Genomic DNA, 23,053 nt, shown 5'->3' on the forward strand with positions numbered 1-23,053 from the left:
AACAGGAAAGAGCATATGTCAGCAGCTTGACAGCACACCTAAAAGCTCTAGAACAAAAAGAAGCAAATACACCCAGGAGGAGTAGAAGGCAGGAAATAATCAAACTCAGAGCTGAAATCAACCAAGTAGAAACAAAAAGGACCATAGAAAGAATCAACAGAACCAAAAGTTGGTTCTTTGAGAAAATCAACAAGATAGATAAACCCTTAGCCAGACTAACGAGAGGACACAGAGAGTGCGTCCAAATTAACAAAATCAGAAATGAAAAGGGAGACATAACTACAGATTCAGAGGAAATTCAAAAAATCATCAGATCTTACTATAAAAACCTATATTCAACAAAATTTGAAAATCTTCAGGAAATGGACAATTTCCTAGACAGATACCAGGTATCGAAGTTAAATCAGGAACAGATAAACCAGTTAAACAACCCCATAACTCCTAAGGAAATAGAAGCAGTCATTAAAGGTCTCCCAACCAAAAAGAGCCCAGGTCCAGATGGGTTTAGTGCAGAATTCTATCAAACCTTCATAGAAGACCTCATACCAATATTATCCAAACTATTCCACAAAATTGAAACAGATGGAGCCCTACCGAATTCCTTCTACGAAGCCACAATTACTCTTATACCTAAACCACACAAAGACACAACAAAGAAAGAGAACTTCAGACCAATTTCCCTTATGAATATCGACGCAAAAATACTCAATAAAATTCTGGCAAACCGAATTCAAGAGCACATCAAAACAATCATCCACCATGATCAAGTAGGCTTCATCCCAGGCATGCAGGGATGGTTTAATATACGGAAAACCATCAACGTGATCCATTATATAAACAAACTGAAAGAACAGAACCACATGATCATTTCATTAGATGCTGAGAAAGCATTTGACAAAATTCAACACCCCTTCATGATAAAAGTCCTGGAAAGAATAGGAATTCAAGGCCCATACCTAAACATAGTAAAAGCCATATACAGCAAACCAGTTGCTAACATTAAACTAAATGGAGAGAAACTTGAAGCAATCCCACTAAAATCAGGGACTAGACAAGGCTGCCCACTCTCTCCCTACTTATTCAATATAGTTCTTGAAGTTCTAGCCAGAGCAATCAGACAACAAAAGGAGATCAAGGGGATACAGATCGGAAAAGAAGAAGTCAAAATATCACTATTTGCAGATGACATGATAGTATATTTAAGTGATCCCAAAAGTTCCACCAGAGAACTACTAAAGCTGATAAACAACTTCAGCAAAGTGGCTGGGTATAAAATTAACTCAAATAAATCAGTTGCCTTCCTCTATACAAAAGAGAAACAAGCCGAGAAAGAAATTAGGGAAACGACACCCTTCATAATAGACCCAAATAATATAAAGTACCTCGGTGTGACTTTAACCAAGCAAGTAAAAGATCTGTACAATAAGAACTTCAAGACACTGAGGAAAGAAATTGAAGAAGACCTCAGAAGATGGAAAGATCTCCCATGCTCATGGATTGGCAGGATTAATATAGTAAAAATGGCCATTTTACCAAAAGCAAATCTACAGATTCAATGCAATCCCCATCAAAATACCAATCCAATTCTTCAAAGAGTTAGACAGAACAATTTGCAAATTCATCTGGAATAACAAAAAACCCAAGATAGCTAAAGCTATCCTCAACAATTAAAGGACTTCAGGGGGAATCACTATCCCTGAACTCAAGCAGTATTACAGAGCAATAGTGATAAAAACTGCATGGTATTGGTACAGAGACAGACAGATAGACCAATGGAATAGAACTGAAGACCCAGAAATGAACCCACACACCTATGGTCACTTGATTTTTGACAAAGGAGCCAAAACCATGCAATGGAAAAAAGATAGCATTTTCAGCAAATGGTGCTGGTTCAACTGGAGGGCAACATGTAGAAGAATGCAGATCGATCCATGCTTATCACCCTGTACAAAGCTTAAGTCCAAGTGGATCAAGGACCTCCACATCAAACCAGACACACTCAAACTAATAGAAGAAAAACTAGGGAAGCATCTGGAACACATGGGCACTGGAAAAAATTTCCTGAACAAAACACCAATGGCTTATGCTCTAAGATCAAGAATCGACAAATGGGATCTCATAAAACTGCAAAGCTTCTGTAAGGCAAAGGACACTGTGGTTAGGACAAAAGGGCAACCAACAGATTGGGAAAAGATCTTTACCAATCCTACAACAGATAGAGGCCTTATATCCAAAATATACAAAAAACTCAAGAAGTTAGACCGCAGGGAAACAAATAACCCTATTAAAAAGTGGGGTTCAGAGCTAAACAAAGAATTCACAGCTGAGGAATGCCGAATGGCTGAGAAACACCTAAAGAAATGTTCAACATCTTTAGTCATAAGGGAAATGCAAATCAAAACAACCCTGAGATTTCACCTCACACCAGTGAGAATGGCTAAGATCAAAAACTCAGGTGACAGCAGATGCTGGCGAGGATGTGGAGAAAGAGGAACACTCCTCCATTGTTGGTGGGATTGCAGACTGGTAAAACCATTCTGGAAATCAGTCTGGAGGTTCCTCAGAAAATTGGACATTGAACTGCCTGAGGATCCAGCTATACCTCTCTTGGGCATATACCCAAAAGATGCCTCAACATATAAAAGAGACACGTGCTCCACTATGTTCATCGCAGCCTTATTTATAATAGCCAGAAGCTGGAAAGAACCCAGATGCCCTTCAACAGAGGAATGGATACAGAAAATGTGGTACATCTACACAATGGAATATTACTCAGCTATCAAAAACAACGAGTTTATGAAATTCGTAGGCAAATGGTTGGAACTGGAAAATATCATCCTGAGTGAGCTAACCCAATCACAGAAAGACATACATGGTATGCACTCATTGATAAGTGGTTATTAGCCCAAATGCTTGAATTACCCTAGATCCCTAGAACAAACGAAACTCAAGACAGATGATCAAAATGTGAATGCTTCACTCCTTCTTTAAATTAGGAAAAGAATACCCTTGACAGGGAAGGGAGAGGCAAAGATTAAAACAGAGACTGAAGGAACACCCATTCAGAGCCTGCCCCACATGTGGCCCATACATATACAGCCACCCAATTAGACAAGATGGATGAAGCAAAGAAGTGCAGACCGACAGGAGCCGGATGTAGATCGCTCCTGAGAGACACAGCCAGAATACAGCAAATACAGAGGCGAATGCCAGCAGCAAACCACTGAACTGAGAATAGGTCCCCTGTCGAAGGAATCAGAGAAAGAACTGGAAGAGCTTGAAGGGGCTCGAGACCCCAAAAGTACAACAATGCCAAGCAACCAGAGCTTCCAGGGACTAAGCCACTACCTAAAGACTATACATGGACTGACCCTGGACTCTGACCCCATAGGTAGCAATGAATATCCTAGTAAGAGCACCAGTGGAAGGGGAAGCCCTGGGTCCTGCTAAGACTGAACCCCCAGTGAACTAGTCTATGGGGGGAGGGCGGCAATTGGGGGAGGGTTGGGAGGGGAACACCCATAAGGAAGGGGAGGGGGGAGGGGGATGTTTGCCCGGAAACCGGGAAAGGGAATAACACTCGAAATGTATATAAGAAATACTCAAGTTAATAAAAAAATATAATAAAAAAAAAAAGAAGTTATACATCTTGGGGCTGGAGAGGTGGCTCAGCGGTTAAGAGCACTGACTGCCCTTCCAGAGGTCCTGAGTTCAATTCCAAGCAACCACATGGTGGCTCACAACCATCTGAATAGGATCCGATGCCCTCTTCTAGTGTGTTCTAAGTGAGCAACAGGGTGCTGACATGTATTAAATAAATAAATAAATATTTAAAAAAAAATCCATACATTTGCCAAGCTAGGATGTGCTCTGTGTTCACCCACAAGCCACACTGCTACTGAGGTCGAGAGTCTCAAGTCTTCATTTGCCTTTCTTAGGTCCCCGTAAGATAGCAAAGAATGAGTCACTCAAGGAGTGAGCGAGTTTTAGTTTCTGTCTGCCATCCGTCTGTCTGTCTGACTGTCTCTGTCACTCCGTGTCTCTGTCTCTTTCTCTTCCTGTGCCCCTTTCAGCTCTACACAATGGGTGGGACGCTCTGTGTTACTCCATTTAAATTTTTCAAGTAAAATGAAAAGAGGAGATGTAAATTCAAACATCATTTGGCTTCATCCTTGTATAGGAGTCTTCCTCATTCCTGAATGTTTACTAAGAACCTACAGATCTTCTCATGCTTCCTGACCTTACTCAATCGTCAGAATGTCTGTAAATCTCATTCGAAGTATTATTGCCTTGAAATAAGAAACTGAAAAGGTTCCCCTTATCAAAATCTTTGAAGGAGTCATTGTTTTTTATCCAAAGAAGTTAGAGTCTATTTAGTATTGAGATAAACCCTGAGGATTCTGGCCAGAAAAAGTTAAAAAGTATTTAAAATAAATGTGTGGAGAGGAGTGTGGCTCAGTCATAGAGCAGCTGTCCTGCTGCCTAAGGCCGGGGTTGGATATCAGCCCTCGAAAATAATAATTTAATGAAGCTCTAGGGGGAGGCAGGGAGCATAAGAGGAGAAAAGAAAGGTCCTTGGAACACATCCTGAAAGCAGGGTTAAGTATTATGCCACCTGAAGAGTAGGTGATTCTGTGTTTTTACACATCAGTTTCTGCTAACTTGAACTTTCATCCATGTCTAAACCTCTTTCCCAGGTAGCATTTGATAGATAGGCTACAAAGCCAAACCAACTGGGTAAACTTTCAAATCTCCTTTAAATGCCACTGGCTGGACCAGAGGGCGATGGTCTTATCCTTTTCTGCTGTATTCCATCAACTTTGTTGCCCTGTCAGGAAAGCACTGTTCTGAATAATCCAAAATGGCAAAGCTCAACACTTCCACTTAGAAGCAGGCAAATTATAACACACACACACTAGAACAAAAAAAAACTGCACCCCAAAATAGAAATTCAGGAATACACCATCCAAAGAGAAACCTGGAGTGCACAGACAAATACACTGCCCTTCACAAAACCCCATCACTCCTCGAAGGCCAATGTTCCAGTGCATTTGTTGAAGTTACTGATGCAGACCTGTTATAATTGATTTTAGCTATTGAAAAATGCCCATTAAGATGTCTTCTAAAATCTTTCCTCTGGTTCATCTCCACAGGTTTCCTTGAGAAGTGGGCTGGGCCAGGGCACAGGGTTTTGGCCCTCATGCCCTGTTGTGTAAGTGTATAGGTAGGAGAGCCTTGGGCAGGACAGACAGACTTCCGAAGAGCAGAACTCAACAGTTGTCAGAACCAGAGTGTATGAACCTGGGTGACATCCCAGGCTTACCCAATGGCTTGCTGGGCTCTCTAGCACACCTGAACCTTGCTACAGACACCAGCTTAAATTCTGACGTAGTTGAGTATGCAGGGAATGAGAGAGAAATGAACATCTTATCCCTTCAAGGGCATCCTCAACAAGAGCAATGGCAGCTGTCCTTACTCGCCACAACATTTTGTGTGCTTTAACAGCAACGCCAGTGTCTTGGCTCCAAGTTGGCAACCATGGCAAATAGTTCCCACATCAGAACATGGCTTCCTTTTGCTCTCCATCAAAAGTTTCCCTTTACTTGGGAACATTCACCTCAGTCAAGCACAGGAACAACTAAACATGACTAATCCATACACACAGTCCCAGTGACCTGCATTTTTGTCTAGGCCAGATGTGTCTAATTAAGTCATCTTAGAGTAAGTTAAAATGTTCAGTCTCTTGGGAGCAGGTTACACTGATGAGTTATAGACTGATGGTGGGGCTCAGAAAAATGTCTGTATGTCCTAGTCACTTATAATGAGGTTCATTTGTGAGCCGAGAACAATCATACACACACACGCACACACGCACACACACAAATACACATACACTAACATACACACATATACACACATAAACAGTGCATACACACAAACACACACATACACAGACACACATATGCACGATCACACACACACATGCAGCACACACACACAAATACATATACACAAACATACACATATATACACACATAAACAGTGCACACACATACACAAAAATCTCACACACACACACACACACACACACACACTTGCTTTCCAGTCAAGTGGAGTGTAGAAGTCCTTAAATGTTATTTCCAGGCTTCCTGATATCTTCCAATCACCACACTTTTGAGAAATTTCTTCTTCTCTTTCCACAGAAAAGAAAATTCAATAGGTTTGTTTTTGAGGCATGACTCAAACTTAAACTGTCTAGGCAAGGTCCTAACAAAGACTCGTTTTATAAGGTAGCATAGCTAGTTGGTCTTGTGTAGAGATATGAGGAAGAGATTAGACAGAGGGACTGACGATACTAGAGACTTTTACTCTGATGCTTCCGAAGCAACTAAGCACAAGGTGTCAGATTATAACCAAAATTCCCTCCCGCAAGTCCTGAGCATTCCTGTTTATCAGTCCAACATGATTAAAAATGATCATTGTTTCAATTCACAGGACTTCTTCCCAGGGACACACCGAGTGACTGCTTGCCTGTCACTTAGTTCATTTAGAACACTGGGAATTACAATCGGTTGTGTTGAAAATATTTCAGTGACTATTTACTGAAGATCTATTATGGCCTTGGCATACTGGCCAAGACTGGGAAACCCAGAGAAACAATGTTTACATAAAGGTCAACAAAACATCTTTGCATTGATGGTTTTTACTTCATAACCCAAAGATTCTCTCCTCCTTCTGAAGATTTAATGAGAATGGTCCACGCTGAGCATGGTGGAGCTACCTTTAATCCCAGTGCTCAGAGGTAGAGGCAGGCAGACCTCTGAGTTCCAGGCTTCTTTGGTCTACACAGAGACTGTCAAAAAAAAAACCTTTGAAATATAATTCAGTGCCCCGAGATCCTTCCACACCCCAACTTCCATTTTGATTCCCGATTCCATATTCTTAATGAGGTACGGTTTTTTTTCTTTTTTCTTTTTTTTTTTTTTTTTTCGGAGCTGGGGACCCAACCCAGGGCCTTGCGCTTGCCTACCACTGAGCTAAATCCCCAGCCCATGAGGTTTTTAAATAGCAGGGGAGAAGGAGGCAGGGAGATATAATTGCTTAGTCTGGACAAGTGGTCTTTTAAAATGGAGTTAAAGTCTTTGTAACTACAGCTGGTGGGGTAGGAGAATGAATGAATGGCTGACTTTAAACATTTCTGTTCTAATGAGGACAGAGACTTAGCCAGATGGACATGAAGGAGTCTGGAGGAGGCTCGGATGCTGAGGAAAGCCACAGTGTCTACTCAGGAAGCCCTCCTGTGCTTCTATTTCCACACAAGGTAACCTGGCTATGACAGGGCTATCCCTCAGTTCCCTGCTGAAGACAGTCATCTATTGTTTGGCTCAAAACTTCGCACAGCACTTTTAGGCCCTTAGCCTCTCTTAATTCTCCAAGCCTGAACATTAAGAGGGAAAAATCAGATTGCTCTTTTGAAGTTTACATGCATGCATGAAAAAGTTTACATGTATAGGTTGCTTTCTCACTGGCTGAATAACTGAAAAGTGGGCTTTATTTATAAAGAGAGCTTGGCCAATGGATAGCGCTTCATATGGACCAAGGACGTTAGGGATGGTTTAAGAAACACAAACAGCCAAAATATCTAGGTCTGAAAAGCATCACCTGCAGGCCCAGCATTTCTTCTGACAGTGTGTTTTGTCACCTTTGAAAAAAGCATGCATTTTCAAAAGACTCAACACTTCCGTCAACATAAACACATTTATAAGAAACATATTTTTTTCTAAATAGACAGTTGCTTCCTAACTCACCTCACTAATTGCATTTCTCTTCCAGAAAACCCTTTGCTGTACCCATGCATGAACATTCATTTGTATCATCATAGCTTCATTCCATGTTTCTGCAGTTTGTTGCAGCTAGCTCAGTGTTCTGTACCATAAAGAGACTTTCACTTTACCTTAATCTGATGTGAGAGTAGGATTGTTAAATGGAGACATTTTCTGTGGTTTTGAATGTTCCAGAAAATGTGGAAAACAGAGGGCTTATTTACTCAAAGTTTTAAATAACAAAACCTAATGGTTCCACTGATTCACAATTTTGGGGCACCGGATTTACTAAAAACCTGATTTTTTCCCCTGAGTTATTTGTCACTGATCAGACTTTCTTATTTATGAATTTATCATTCATTTTAAGACTAATATAAAAGTACTGTGCATAGTCAGTTACAGGTGGTACACTGTTAAACAGTTGTTCACGGCTCTTCGTGACATGTGTGTGTGCTTGTGTGTGTGATTACACATGTTCCCCTGTGTTTACACTATGTGGATGTGCATATATTAGCCACAGGTTAATACTTGGAGTCACCCTCAATCACTTGCCTCCATATCTGTTATGAAAAGGCTTCTCAATCGAAACCGGAGCCTGTTGATCCAGCTTGCCTCACTAGCTGGCTTTCCCTGGAGATTCGCTGTCTGCCTTCCAGTTGCTGGGATTTTAGGAGGGCCACCAAACCCAAATGGCATCGTGTAGGCTTGAGGATCTGAACTGTGGTCCTCCTGCTTGTGTAACAGATGCCCTCGCCACAGAGTCATCTCCTGGTCCCTTCGTTTTCATTATTGGCTACGTGGCTTTTTATTTTAACTTCTTCCTAGATCCAGTCCCTCCTTCTGAGGGTGTTTCTGCATTTGCTTGGCATTACTTCATGTAGGAGCTAGAGATGCAAACTAAAGTTGACTCGGGTCTATAGGGTGCCCTGACACTTTAGAAAGGCACCGCTGCTCATATCTGCAGACACTTGAGATTTCAGACTAACCAATGTGACGATTGAGGTTAGTGCGCTAACTGGATTCCTTCCTCACACTCTGTGGCTGCCATGTGGCCCCCTCAGTAGCACCAGGCTGTGCAAAGGTTTGCAGTCCTGGTAGCAGGGCCAAGTGTTTCGTTGCTACTTTGTCAATGAGTGGCAGTAGTGTAACTCACAAAGTCTCAGTCACTAAGAGTTAAACAGATATCATTATTAGAAGGAGAAGAGCCCAGTAGACAGAGAAGAGCCTTCCATACACAAGCTACATCCTTGTCATGGCAGTGGATGGAGAGGTAGCATCCCTGACTGCGATCTTCTCTTTCTGCCATGATATGCTTAGATCGCTTAGGTCATTTATTTTAGCTACAAGTTCCACCTTGTGGTCTTTCTGACTTGGTCCCTGTCCTATAACATACTTTGAAAAATGAGTCTTATAATGAAAAGAGACTTGAACTAAATCTGACTGAAAAGGTCTCCAGGAACAGGGAATTTCCTACCTCATTCTTCCTTAAAAATATAATTTAGTTGTCACAACTGCCATGTTGTTGGCCTTATGGTACTCAACAAATTCTTGGAGAAAATACCATTATTGTCAATGGTAGTAGCATAGCTATAGAAAATAATTGTTGGTAGTGGGATAACTAGAGGCACTGGTTGGTGGTGGTAGGATAACTAGAGGCACTGGTTGGTGGTGGTAGGATAACTAGAGGCACTGGTTGGTGGTGGTAGGATAACTAGAGCCACGGTTGGTGGTGGTAGGATAACTACAGGCACTGGTTGGTGGTGGTAGGATAACTACAGGCACTGGTTGATTGTAGGATGATTATAGGCATCCTGGTTGGTAGTACTAGTATAACCAGGATAGCTCTAGGCATTGATTAATGGTACAGTAACTACAGGCAGTGACTGTTGGCAGTAGATACAATCATAGCTCTGGCAGAGGTGTCCCTTCTGGAACCTCTTATGCAGGTTAGGCTGTGCTGTTCACACAAGGATTAACCATTGTGTGTTCATGGTTTTTTTTCTCACCTTGGTTAGATTGAGTGCTTTCTTGTCTCCAGATCTAACATTCACACTCATCCACTGTCAGTTTTTAGGAGCCAGGCGGCAAATATACCAGATGTAGACCTCATCTATCCTTTCTTCCAAAGTGGCCCTGCTCAAATACTTCTTGAATGCAAATCTCACTGTGCTAAAGTCAAGATTACTACTACTTGCCATCTGGATTCCTTGGTCAGGTAGAACCAGCTCATTATCTCTGGAATGAATATAAAATCTTCAAAGCTATTGGTCAGCCCTACTTGTACTTTCTAGGAATGAAAGAGAAATTTCAAAGTCATGAGATCCAGGCTTGTGTCTTCCCCTCTGAAAATTCTGGCCCTTGTGTTACTTTGTATTCATTTCCTATCACTTCTAGCAATCAAAGTATGGGAAAGAAAAGACAGAACAGGAAACATCTGCATGGCTGGTCACGATCAGCTCATCTCTCCACCATGTGGATTACTCATGAAGGGAACATATACATCCTTTAAATACTTTAAATACATCAGGCAGGCAGAATGGCTCCAAGTGCAAGAAAATGAGCTGCACAGGCCCGAAGACCTGAGTTCCAATCCCCAGCACCCACATTAAAAGAGTCAATCATGATGGGACTTGTGCCCATAACCCAGTGCTCCTGTGTCAGAGCCATGAATATTTCTGTGTCTCACTGGGTACAAGCTAAGATTTAGGTTCAGGCAGAAACCAAGTCTCAAGGGAATAAAGCCAAAAGTCATAGGGGAAGGCATCTGCATACACGGGCCCATGCATGGCTACACACACAAGATGCACAGCAAAGACAGAAGTACCGACATCATGTCATCATGACTAACATTGTCAGTGAGAATGAAGATGCTTAAAGAGAAAAGTCTCAAGGCTCTCTGAGACCATCATCTACCAACAAATGTACCTATTGCCGGTTTAAAACAAATTAAAAGTTTTGCACAAGAATTATAGCAACCCACGTATCAGTTTCTCCCATCTGTTGCAGTAAATCTCTACGACACAGCTTTTATCTATCTTACACACGTCACCATAATAAGAACAAAGCATGGGCTTACCTGTGCGATAGACAAAGGTGCCTTCAGTTTCTGATGATGATGGAGACACCAGTTCTTCTTCAAATTCGTTCGAGCTAAAAGACCCCGAATGGTTCCTTCGCCTTGTTTTCCCCATCATGGCAGTGCTGGTGGCCATGACATGTCTCAAAGAGTCGTTAAGGTAACGGTTCAACAAGCTGCTCTTATACTTGGGCGGTGACACATAGTCCTCAGCTGCCCTTGACTCCGGTCTCCCACCAGCTTTTATCGCTGAGCTCTCCCCTTTAATCACAGTGTGGTGGGCAGGGGTGCTATAGCCCTCTTCGTTCATGTGAGTTCTTGGGGGATTTTCTCCATCTAAGGGGGCAAAATATCACCAAATAGTATTTGCACATACTTTCCCCAGCTGCTCAACTGTCACACTTAGTCATTGAAAACACACACACACACAGAAGAATACATGACATATGTAAGATTATTTTTATGTATAATTATTTTTAGGTAAAGAGAAGCAGGAACCTATGTAATTGTTCCCCAGATTATTTAACTTAGACGAAAATGCTTTTCCCCCACATGACAAATCTATAAACAGCAGAAATGGCTATAACTCCTGATGCTTTACAAAACTATAAAGAGGAAGTGGCCTCAGGCAATAGAAAACAATCTGTGGACTACCATATCTCATGGGGTCTTAAGACAGCACCTAGGGCAAACGTGTTCCAATAGCAAAGCAAAGACAGGGAAACAGAAACCAGAACGAACCTTCAGAGCAGGAGTCATCCGCACTGCTCACACTGAGCCGCTCGGCGTTGCCCTGAACATACTTGTTGTACAACTTTATTCTTAAGGCCCAACTTAAATCCGGCTGCCGGACAGTGTTCTTCAGCCGTCGTCTAGCATTAGCGAACCAATTTGACACCTAAAACGGCATTAGTTTTTCAATTAACAGTGCATTAAAACATGGTTGTCATGCAATTGCTTTCTCTTTTGGATCCAAGTCCAGGGTCCCTGGTACGCACCCATGGTCTTAGCTACTTGGGAGGAGGCAGTAAGAGAATCACTTGAGGTCAGGTTTTAGAGTCAGGTTTGGGGACAGTCATCTCAAAAGAGACAGGAGGTGGGGAGAGAGGAAGAGGAGGAGGAGAGGGAGTGGAAGGACAAACGATACAAGACTACACAAGCACAAGGAGTAGAAAAACTAATGAGGGTATTGAGTGGAGTAACTTGTTTTCTTGAAATTTTGAAAAGTAAGAGTGTCCTCTGAGGATGTGCCAGTGTGTCCTGTCTAAGCTAAGTTACTGTAGAAGCACGGGGACGAAGAGCCAACAGGAGAACAAAAGGCACGCGTGAGACTTAAAAGGGGGCAGGTGAAGTTTGAGACCAACAGGCTCAGAGGGAGGGGAAGGCTACCTGTGAGTGGGCTTAATGAAGACAGGGAGGGCCAAGCTTCAGAGCCAACTGAGGAGTTTGGACACTTAACAGAGGAGCTAGCAACCGACCAAAGGCAGTGCAGTCGGAGCAGTGAGGAGACAGAGGCCAACGGACACCCAGCTTGAAACTGAAAGCACGTTGCTTCTTATGCACATCAGTGAAGACAAAAAAAGATACTTGAAAGCAAAGAAAAATTACTTTCACTCTTTCTGCAAGGAGCCATTGAGTTCCCAGAGGGTAAAATGTACTTTTCTCATAAAATATCAGGATATCAAAGGCATATAACATTCTCAGAAGGAAAAAAAAAGCTAAAAGAACAATATTTGCTTTAAAAAATAAACTATACAAATATAATTATTTTTTTCTGTGAATTTGTCCCAGAACACAAACTATTATTACAATGGTTTGTATGACAATGTTTTCACTGGAAGATTTTTTTCTTCCTCAGTCATTGTATAAAATACACTGAAGGCATTTATAGTACAGTGTAAGTGCTGTAACTACAAAATGAGTAGCTTTGGAAATTACTTGATTCCTAATTACTATATGAAACGATTGTGACTTCTGCTTTAAAAAGCAGAGTTATATTTTTCTCCTTCCACGTCTAGCCTGTACTGTTTTATTCACATAAATTAAACATTGGCACACTCATATGTTCCCTTCTGCCAAGATGGCTGTCCTTCTGCACTGCGTACCAAGCCATAGCAAAACCTTACTCTGCATCAACTTCTCTTCCGGCCAAGCTGAGCTATTACTCAGTGGGTCATAGAATTCTCAGACTTCCATTTCCACACATAGGCATCGTCCATTTACTCAGCAAATAGACAGTGAGTAGTACTGTATACTAGCTGTGTTGTGAAGTGCAGGCCTTGACAAGGCCATATCAACACACATGAATCTACAAACATACAAACTTACCTGAACCCCTATCATAAAAGTGATGCTCTGAGACCCAAGGCAGCCATTGACCCTGGAAGCGGGAGCACCTGGCCTCTTGTTCACTAACTTTCTTCCCTGCCTCTCGTTCTCTCACTCGAGGCCCAAAGATTCATGCGATCCCCTGACTACTGCTTAGGTCCTTTAAAAACACTCTTCGGAACCTCCCTATTCTCCATTCTTTTCTCTTACATGGATCTTAGCAACTATTATCAAATGCAATCGTGATGCATTATTTTGACTTAGTTAATTCACTTCCTCAAATCACCATTAGTGCCCTGCTGTCCTGTGACTACGGAATACTGAAAAGTGGACTGGTTTCTTGGTCTGAATTTCCTGAAAACATGCCATGTCCTGTAGACTTAGTTCGCTCATTCCAACTTCTCCTGACCTTCTCACAAACATCTGGGATGTAACCCACAGCTCGAGCAATTGCCTAGCAAATGCAAAGCTCTGGACTGGATGCTTAGCCTGGAAACGACACGAAAGAGCAATGCCTTCGTTATAAGACAGATCCGGTGTGTCCTGACATTTTTGAGAGCCATAGGTCACCAACTGTCTATCTGTCAATCACTTTGCCGCTAGCTGTTCGGCCTACCCCCTACTCACTAATGCTCATTCAAAGCCATTCGCATGTGACTAGGCCCATTTTTACCCTTCTTCATAGGATCCAGCACCAAACCTTTTTGTGTTACTTTTTTTTTTTTACTATTGAAACTGTACTCGTTAGATCTGACCAATGTCACCAGCTTGCTTTATACCCACACGGTGCAGAGTAAAACCCAATTCTTAGACACTTCATATAATAAGAGTGGAACGGCCTTCTAGTTAGAAAATAAACATTAGTTCACTATGATTCTAATGTGTAAAAATGGAAGAATATTTAAACATCGTGGATATTAACTGTCTTCACAATTAGGGACCATCTCTACCTTTTAATAGTACTTAACCTATTTATTCTAATAACATGGGGGAATTCCCAGAATAGTCTGTGTTATCTAACGAAGGCTTTTTTTAAACTGGTTTTATAAGTTCAACTGATGCCCAATATACTAGCGTGCACATGCTGCTGTATTTTATCAGTAGACGCGTACAGTACAACTTAACAGCTAGGTGCAGGACGAGGTATTTCATATTGACCTCCATGAACAGCAGAGGCACTGATGGTTGATGAATTTGCATTATTTTTTGCAATTTCCTTATGACTTAATGGAAATGTCCCGTGTCACTGACGATGAAAATATAAACTCACATTTTCTACCTTTGACACCTGCTTCAGACTCCTTCATATTCGTGCGTATTCTCTTTCCAAGGTTGGGTGCTAGAATAGCATTTAAATGTCAGAAGTGCCTTTAAAAACACCACATTTTCAAATGAGAGCTTAGAGAGCGGAATATCTAGAAGCTGGAAGGGAAAACTGCTTTCTGCCATCTTCACCAAAGGTATGTAGGTTTGTCACGTGGACAGAGAAACTGTGGCATGAACCCAGAGGAATGAACTAGAGTCTGTCCGGTTTTAAACACATCACATTAAGAAGCTTAGTCTGAGTTATTAAATTAAATAACCTTCCTTCCATACCTATAACACTTGGAAGGATGTGCAAGGTCTCATGTAAGATTTTGTTGAATATTGTTAAGTATTGCCTTAGAGTAAATAATCCACTTTCAGCAAAAGCAGCTATGCCAATGTTGGGAGCAACGTTTTATAGTACTGGGACTTTACCAAGCATTCAGTCGCACATCACAGGAATGTGAAACTCTAGTCCCAGAAGAGGCACAGACCAGAGACACCCAGTCATTATTCCTTGGTGAGCTATGAATCTTATAATAACACCAACTTTCCATCTCACAACACTCCTTACTGCTACACAACAGCACAAGCTACTCCTATGTGAGGAGCACACAACACGTTTTTATACTACATGAACACTGTTAGTGATAGGCTCCACACCCAGTATAATATTTTGTCTGGTTGACATCAAAGCATGCCACAAAATCCTTAATTGTGATCAAAACGCTTCTTGTGATGTCACAAGGATGATGACACATGCAAACAAGAGTTAAAGACTCCTAGCAAATTAGGACCAAACCATTAGGGTCAATGACTAATAATAAAGGAGAATCACATCATCCGTCCATTCATTTCTGTTCCATTTTCCTGGGGAGGAACACTGTAGATGTTAACCAATGTCCTCTGGAATTCTGTGTAGCAGAAAAAGTACTAAAACATATTTCCACCCTTTTCCTTCTAGGCTTCATGGGAGATGAGGAAAAGCAGGTTTCCACAGCCTTCCTCAGCAGCATAAGAGGAGCAAAGCAACTTAGAATTTCTGTGTAGGAAACGCCTGGCACACACTCAGAGGAAAATGTTAAATGTGGAATAAGTGTCCAAACTTAGAGCATCTTGTTGAGGAATGAAATAGCCTTGGGGGACAGCCTGCTGCTATAAAGCTCGAGGAAGAAGCAAGAGGAGGTCCTGCAGTCAACATGAACCAAGGAATAAAAGCAGTTTTCCATAACCGCCTGCAGGCATGTGTGCATGGTATATTTGTAGACAATTAAAGTGAGTCGAGCTCGAGCTTGGTCATCGTCCTATAGGACAAAGCTAAGGAGCTGCCCTGTGCGTGTTTCGTACAGCATTCCAAAACCAACCAGACTTAAAGGTTTCCTAGAATGGCCAGAGAGACATTCTAGAAAGCTATGGGTGACGTTAATGTCATTTCCCAGAGGAAAGCTTTCTGAGGGTTAATGTGCTGCAGGGAACAAGCCATGCTGTGGGGTGAATCCTGTGAGGAAGAGAAGACAACTCCTCTCCGGAGGGCTGGCCCCACAGGAGAAAGTGGCTCAGGGAAAGACTGACTCAGGACAGAGTCTAATTCTCAGGGATCAAAAACTTGACTCAAATCACAGCTTTACACTTTGCCTCCAGAAGTATAAAGGATTTGCATAATTTATGTAATTTCTAAAATTGGACTATGCTTTGGATGTTTAATCTATGTTTGACTTACATAAATCCCTATATATAAAACACAGATAGGTGGATGTGTGGGTTTACATTTGCATATGACGTATGTTCTTTATATACGCCACTGTGCATAGTTGAAAGTAACCGAACCTGAGCTGGGTTATAAGTAAGGTCTCCAGGTGGTAATTTTATGCATTCAAGTTTTTCCACTTATCACTTGAAAGTTTAAGAAATTTATCACACTGACAACAATTAAAAAGCCATTGTCATGCATGTATTATTTATTATTGTAAACAATCTTTGCTCTATTTGAGTGGTATAAAAGAACAAAGGAAAAAAAATTCACAAAATTTTCAAAAACGTAATAATGTTACCAAGTTCTTTGTGTTAAAATTGTCATTATAAATGGCAAATTACTGCATAAGTAAATTAAAAATATAACTCTATATTGCAGTCTTCCCAGGATAACAATTAAAAATATAATAGTTTAAATTTCTCACTAAAAACTGTTTTTAAAAACTTGACAAATAGACTTGTTTTGCATAGGAACAGCAGTGAAGCCATCTCATAATGCAAACAGTGTACTGCTGTATTGTTGAACTCCCTGCTAGGAGTCAAGCACCTCCGTCAGCGGGTATGTGTCCAGAACAAGTAACAGGCATGTTTAAATAGACATGGGAGCATGTGTATGTATTTTCACAAGTCGATTTTTTTTCTGATTACAACAACTTATTGAGTAACTGCTTTTGCAAAGTCCACAGTTTTGTGCTAAATAGATCTCAAGCCAAGAATACAGAATTGGGTTTTGCCTCCGGTGCTGTGGCAAATCACCATTATTACAATTTCCTGTTAATAGGAAGGAAAGCAGATGTTTTTCCCTAAAACTTTATTCTGAAAATAAGCAGAAAAATACACGGTAGAATTTTGTGGAGAGCTGCTACGAGCCAACACAAATGCTTTGTCAAACTTTCCAGTAATTCTTAAATACTCCGGGAAGAGATCTTTAGTTATCGAGTGCAGTTTTATCTTGGATCTCACAGTATCCTCTTGTCATACGTTTGATGAAACGTCCAAACTTTCATGCCTGTGCTACCGTAATATAAAAGCAATTCCCAGCTACTGTAATAGAAAGAACTTTCTAGCTCACCCTGTGGACTCCTCCTTCTGAGTCTGGTGTTTACACAGACGTTTGCATCGCTACATTTCAGTCAAGGAAACTGCAGAGTGCTACAAAAGCATTTAATCCGGGACTTGTTATCTGGAGTCCTCTGCCCGCAGCTTCCACTCACTTTGGTAAAACACTGATAGTAACTGTTTTGTAGCACGTGTCTGGGAGAATACCAAATACTGATTGTGCTCACAGAAGCCAATTAAACAGAAAGCAGTGTTTGTTCACTAGAAAAGAAACAAACGTGCAGGCATGATTGACATCGTGAACCAGACACTCACAATCTTCTCCCCCTAGCCCAACAGTAAGCAGGGCTGGGGTTTCCAGCTGTGCCAGGATGAGGCAGCATTTAAAAGCCTCTTCCCCTGCTGCCTTTCCTGTTTTCTGACCTACCTCTGAAGAATGGTTATTTTTACTTAGTATGTACGTGAGTGAGTTTTAACTTGGGGTCCAATATGCACCTGCAGGCTCTTGGATTCTCAAAGCTGAACCAGTATCCTCGCCTGGAACTCCTTAGAAATGCATATTATGGCCTCGCCCCAGAACTACAAAATCAGGAACGATGAGCAGAGCAGGATACAACAATCTGTGCTCTAAGTAGACTTCTGGTAACTGATGCTCCCATCTCAATTTAAACATGCCTACTACTTGTTCTGGACACATACCCACTGACCGAGGTGCTTGACTCCTAGCAGTGAGCTCAACAATAAAGCAGTACACTGTTTTCATTATGAGATGGCTTCACTGCAGTTCCTATGTAAAACAAGTCACACTGATGACTGAAAATAACGGTGGGTACACCATCCCTATCCATCATTGCTCTTAAATCCAGATTCCTACCCATATTTCTATCACACCACCCCTGCCTGGCCTTTCATTCCCTCCACCCGCAACAATGCATCATGTAAATTCCTACTGTACCCAATCGTTCGCACTGAGATGATTGATAAGGGTGAAATCCCTTTTCCAGAACAGGACCTGGTACCTGTACCTAGCTCTCATCCTCCATGGCAACAGAAGGCAAAGATCTGGACCTGCCTCGGAATTCGGTGTCACCATCCTAGGAGGGATGAGGTGCAATCTTACTGTGTTTCTGCTCTCCAGCAGCGAGCGGGGAGACCCACGTTAGAGGAGTCTGGATTACCTGCACTAGCGTCATCTGCGAGCCTAGAGCCAAGAGTATCTTCTCAGTCTTCGTAGGGTACGGGTTGTCACGGTGCTTGTAAAGCCACTGCTTAAGCGGCCGCGCCATGTCTTGCAGGGCCTGTCGCTTGTGCCTCACCTTCCCTCCAGGCCTCGCCCTGGGACGTGAGGAGAGGAGAGGGACGTGTTAGCGGAACCTTTTCGGTGATGTCAGCACCCTCCTCGGGATTAACCGCAGAGCACTCCCATCCCACAATCGCCCAGTAACCCACTCTAACAGCCCCCCAAAGCAAGGACAAAACAAGAAAAGGAAATCCTACAATTTCTCCTCGGTATGAGCACCGGCCCCTCCTGTGCACCTTTCTGAATAGCTAGCTGGTGACGGAATCACGCACCAAATGCAAAGCCTTATATTTATACTGAAAGGGGTAGCTATTTTGATCCCATTAAGGCAAGGGTGTGGGGGTAGGGACGAATGCCACGTGGTTGGAAAACCGTTCACTAGACTTCAGATCTGGACTCAGAGCTGACACTTTTTGCGACCTCTCCTCAGGGGAGGACCAGCCCTCCAAATTCTCTTGCTCTGGGTCACCAGTGGTCAAGGAACACACACTAGATGCCGGAAACAAAGCCAAAGAAGATGGCCTAGGCTCTATGAACTCTCGTTTGTTTCTCTTAATGCTCTGAAAATGCGAGACGCTGGAAAAAGAGCAGACCCTACAAAGCGCTATGTCCTTTCCCTCTTTAAGAGCATGAAAAGCAAGCACAAAGCGTTGTCCCAACAGCTAAATTTTTGTTAAAGAGAGAAAGAAAGAAAGAAAGGAAGAAAGGAAGGAAGGAAGGGAGGAAGGAAGGAAGGAAGGAAGCAAACAAGCAAGCAAAGAGAAAAGGAAAAGGAAAAGAAAAAGCCCTCAGGAAAGCAGACTCCTAGGAGGAACACGTAGAGCAGCTGGCCCTGGAGCCGGCCCTGGGTGCTGCGCTCCCGGGAGGCTCCGGGAGGTGTCGCCGCGCCTCTGCGAGCGCTCCCACCCCCAGTTCCCGTTCGTGTGACTGAGCCCCTGCCTCAAGGGCGTGAGCTTCATCAAACTTTGAAACGCAATTCCACCCGCGCTGACTGATAATAACAGCCTAATCTCTTTTAGCAACCAGCGGTGCTGCAAAATAAGCAGCTGGTGCCGTGGTTCTGGAGAGGGCCGGCAGCTTTAGGTGCCGCAAGGACCTGGCCGGGCACACACTGCGCTGCAAATCCCGGTACTGGAGCAGAGAGAGGGCTCGCCCCGGAGTTCCCGGGCCCTGACAACCCTCTTAGCTCCAGGAACAGAAAGACTACAGGTCGGTAGCCTTTTTCTCCGGGCTCGCCGCGGGCCCCGCCGAGCCGTGTGAGCCAAGGACGCCATGGGGGGAGTCCGCCTTCCCAACATCTAGCCCCAGGCCGGGTTAAGATCCTCGGGTAACAGAAAAGGAAGCTCCCGAGGTCTCACCTGGGAACCATCTGCTTGACTCCACCTTGTCACAGCGCACAGCGCTCAATCTGCTCCTGCTATACTGCAGAGGAAGCAAGAAACTGAGCCTGGTCGCTGAGTACCAAGGCACCCCAAGGTATGGGAAGACTCGGCGCCAACTCAATTTTTATTAAGCCTCCTTCGCACTGTTCTAAGGAATTAATCCCCCCAGTTTCGAGATGGTAAATCCTTAAGAACCTGGCGTGCGGGTCCAGGAGACGTAGATCTGCCCTCTTGGGGGAAGCTGCGGACTCCTGATCTTGTTACACTTCACACACCCGCTTCTCGCCGCCCCTACCCTTTTGAATTAGTGGGTCAGCATCGGACCGAGCATGAGCATACCCGGTCCTCCGGTGTCTCAGGCTGAGGTTGTCCTTGAGGGGCGGGCCGTCTGGAATGCCCACCTCCGGGCCTGTATGTGGATTGTCCAGGACGCCGCCGTATGGCCGGCTGCCACGTTCCCGATCTGGGGTGCCTCGGTCGTCAAAAATCACAGCTCCCCCAAGCTTGTTAAAGACGATGGTGTTCATGGTAAGGGCTGACAGGGACGCGCGGCGGCCTTGCCGCAGCGCCTCAGAGTCCGGCCACCAGGAGCTCCGCAGCAGGGCTCGGGTTCTAGAAGACGAAGACGCAGCACGTTACTTCCGACCGTGCCCAGGTTCCCGCAAGTCAGGAGCCCTGAACTTGGTGGGGCTGCTGGGCCGCTGAGCTGAGGGGAGGGGCTGTATTGCGGCTAGTGACCAGGGAACACCCTTCTTCCATACATAATCATACAGCACTCCTGGGACAGTCCCCTACCCTTCTCTGGTCAATCAAGCTCCCACACCTCTAGGAACTTCAAACAAATAATTTACCTACTGAGGAAAAGCAATGTCCAAGGAACTTTCAGTCTCTAAGAGAAACACAATCAGGACAGCGGAGCAGAATAAACAAGTAAGGGAAATGTTCACTAAGCACCACACAGATTAAAGCCTCTTCTGGGGTATCCGGAGGTTGGAAGGAACAGAGGATTTTAAAGTAACATGAATAGATAATTGCATCCACAAGGATGCGTCAACGCGCCCGAGATCTTGGTGTCAGGATTTTCATGTTTTCTAGATGCTGGGCTGTATGGCGAAGAACCCTGCGTCTTTCGGTTAAACTCTCCCGGTGGGATAAGGGCAATGGGAAGTTGTGAACAGAGCCCCAAACCTGAAAATTAAATGGTCTCAGGACAAAGATGTCACAGATACCCCCACCCCCAGCGAAGGTGCCAGGTCCTGTGTCCCTGGAGATTACAGGTCCGCAGGAATTCGAGCCCATTTGGGACGCCAGAAGCCTCCAAGTTGGCAGAGACCCGCACATCTTTCAGACTGTGGGCTCCGGAACAGCCCGGGGCTCACCTCTGGAGTTAGGGTGCCTCGGGCCTCAGCCCGCCAGGTGCGGATATCCGGAGCAAGGCCGCGGGGCTGTAAAATACCCGCAATACTGTAGCGAGAATCGGGACATGCCCACTGGCAGGATCTCCCTCCACCCACCCCCCCAGCGCGCGCGCACACACACACACACACACACACACACACACACACACACACACTGAGCGCAACTCCAGGTAGCTCGGTCTACTCAGAGCTGCTCACACAGCGCTGCCAGCACCCCTTCAAAACACACACACACACACACACACACACACACACACACACACACACACACACAGCTTCTCCGATACTCGGCGCCTACACTCGCCAACGCCGCCCTCCCCTTCCTCTTGTCACCACAGTGGCTGCCACACGCGACATTTAGGACAAGCCACAGCAACTAGGCGACAGCCACGGTCAGTGTTGGTGTAGAAAGTGAAGTCAGACCTCCGGTGGCCACTGCGTCGTGCCCTAGGGCTGAATCCTGCGCAGGCAGGTACAGGCCTGTAGTGCGCACCCAGCCTCGTCGATAAGTGTCAAAGCAAGTTTGGGAGCCTGGCGCCCCCATCCCAGTAATTGGCACTCACGCCTCCTTGTGGGTGTAAGCGTCCTCCCCCAACCCCATACCATTCCACCCCTTTCCACCAGTCCAGTCCTAAATGCAACAGCGCGCTTTCTAAGCAAAGCCTTGGTGAGCTTTGCCACCTAGGACCTTTCCCACAGTCTGCAAACACCGCCATGCTCCAGCTCTGCGACTGCAGGCGCGGTGGCAGAAGAGCCCTGAACCGGTGTGAGGCACGAGGCAGTTGAGACCTGCGGTTCCTAATTCTTCATGGGTGTCCGTAAGAGGTCCCCAAATACTCCCTATCAGCCCCGGCGCCCTACACTTACCCAGATACGCTCTTAGCAGTGCTGACCAGCGCGATCCCTGCAGAACTGCCCCGCGGATAATTCGAAAGCAAAGCGAGGGCGGCCAGGTGGGTTGCTAGCTACTTCCCATACCCACCATGAAGCTTTGACCGACACACGGGGCGGGTCCCCCACAAGACCTCAGAGGGAGGTGGGGGAGGGGAGGGCAGAGCCCGGGTGTGCAGAGAGCAGGGGAGCAGCGGCGCCCCCAGTCTGGGTGAGCCTAGGGTTCAGCGCTCCTGGGAGGGGACTCGGGGCCGTACCTGTGGCCGCGAAGACCTCAGCCAGTGGCTGGTTGTCCGGTCTCAGGACTAGGCACACTCCCATCCCCGCCGCATGTTCTCGGCGCAGGCTCCAACGCGCTCACCGCGGCCACCGGCGTCGTCTCGGCTTTATTTACCCAGACAGGCGCGCGCGGCCCGGGAACCGGAATACCGAAGCCTTCTCATGTTTCCCGACTGCCCGGCCCAGCCCGCGAACATCCCGCGGGCGCGGTATCCATGTTCCCGGGCGGCGAGAGAGGAAGCGATCGCGTCCGCCGGGCAGCGGGAGCTGCAGTTAACTCCTCGCGTAGACGCTGCCTCCGGCCACGCCGGGAGTCCCGGGCGGTCGCATCCTCCCAGCGGGGCAACGCTCCCGGATGCTTTCGCCTAGCAGCGCCCAGCAAGACCGGTTCTTTCTTTCCTCTTGCGCTCAGAGAAGCAATAGGAGAAGCTGTCCGGAGC

The 23,053-nt window shown here is 44.8% G+C and overlaps 1 protein-coding gene across 2 annotated transcripts in view; it reads right to left on the minus strand.

The window, feature by feature from the left end:
• The window catches only part of Mkx (mohawk homeobox), a 78,735-nt gene extending 56,037 nt beyond the window's left edge, over positions 1-22,698 (minus strand). The window contains 5 exon segments of one of the 2 annotated variants that reach the window (NM_001432285.1): positions 10,900-11,235; positions 11,641-11,797; positions 18,522-18,678; positions 20,365-20,637; positions 22,592-22,698. In NM_001432285.1, the coding sequence (NP_001419214.1) occupies positions 10,900-11,235; positions 11,641-11,797; positions 18,522-18,678; positions 20,365-20,552 (838 nt within the window). In that variant the 5' untranslated portion in view covers positions 20,553-20,637; positions 22,592-22,698. 2 annotated transcript variants of the gene reach the window in all.
• Between the last annotated feature and the right edge of the window lie 355 nt (positions 22,699-23,053).

Source organism: Rattus norvegicus, chromosome 17 (genome assembly GCF_021556685.1).
Source record: "Rattus norvegicus strain SHRSP/BbbUtx chromosome 17, alternate assembly SHRSP_T2T, whole genome shotgun sequence".
Classification (NCBI taxonomy): domain Eukaryota; kingdom Metazoa; phylum Chordata; class Mammalia; order Rodentia; family Muridae; genus Rattus; species Rattus norvegicus.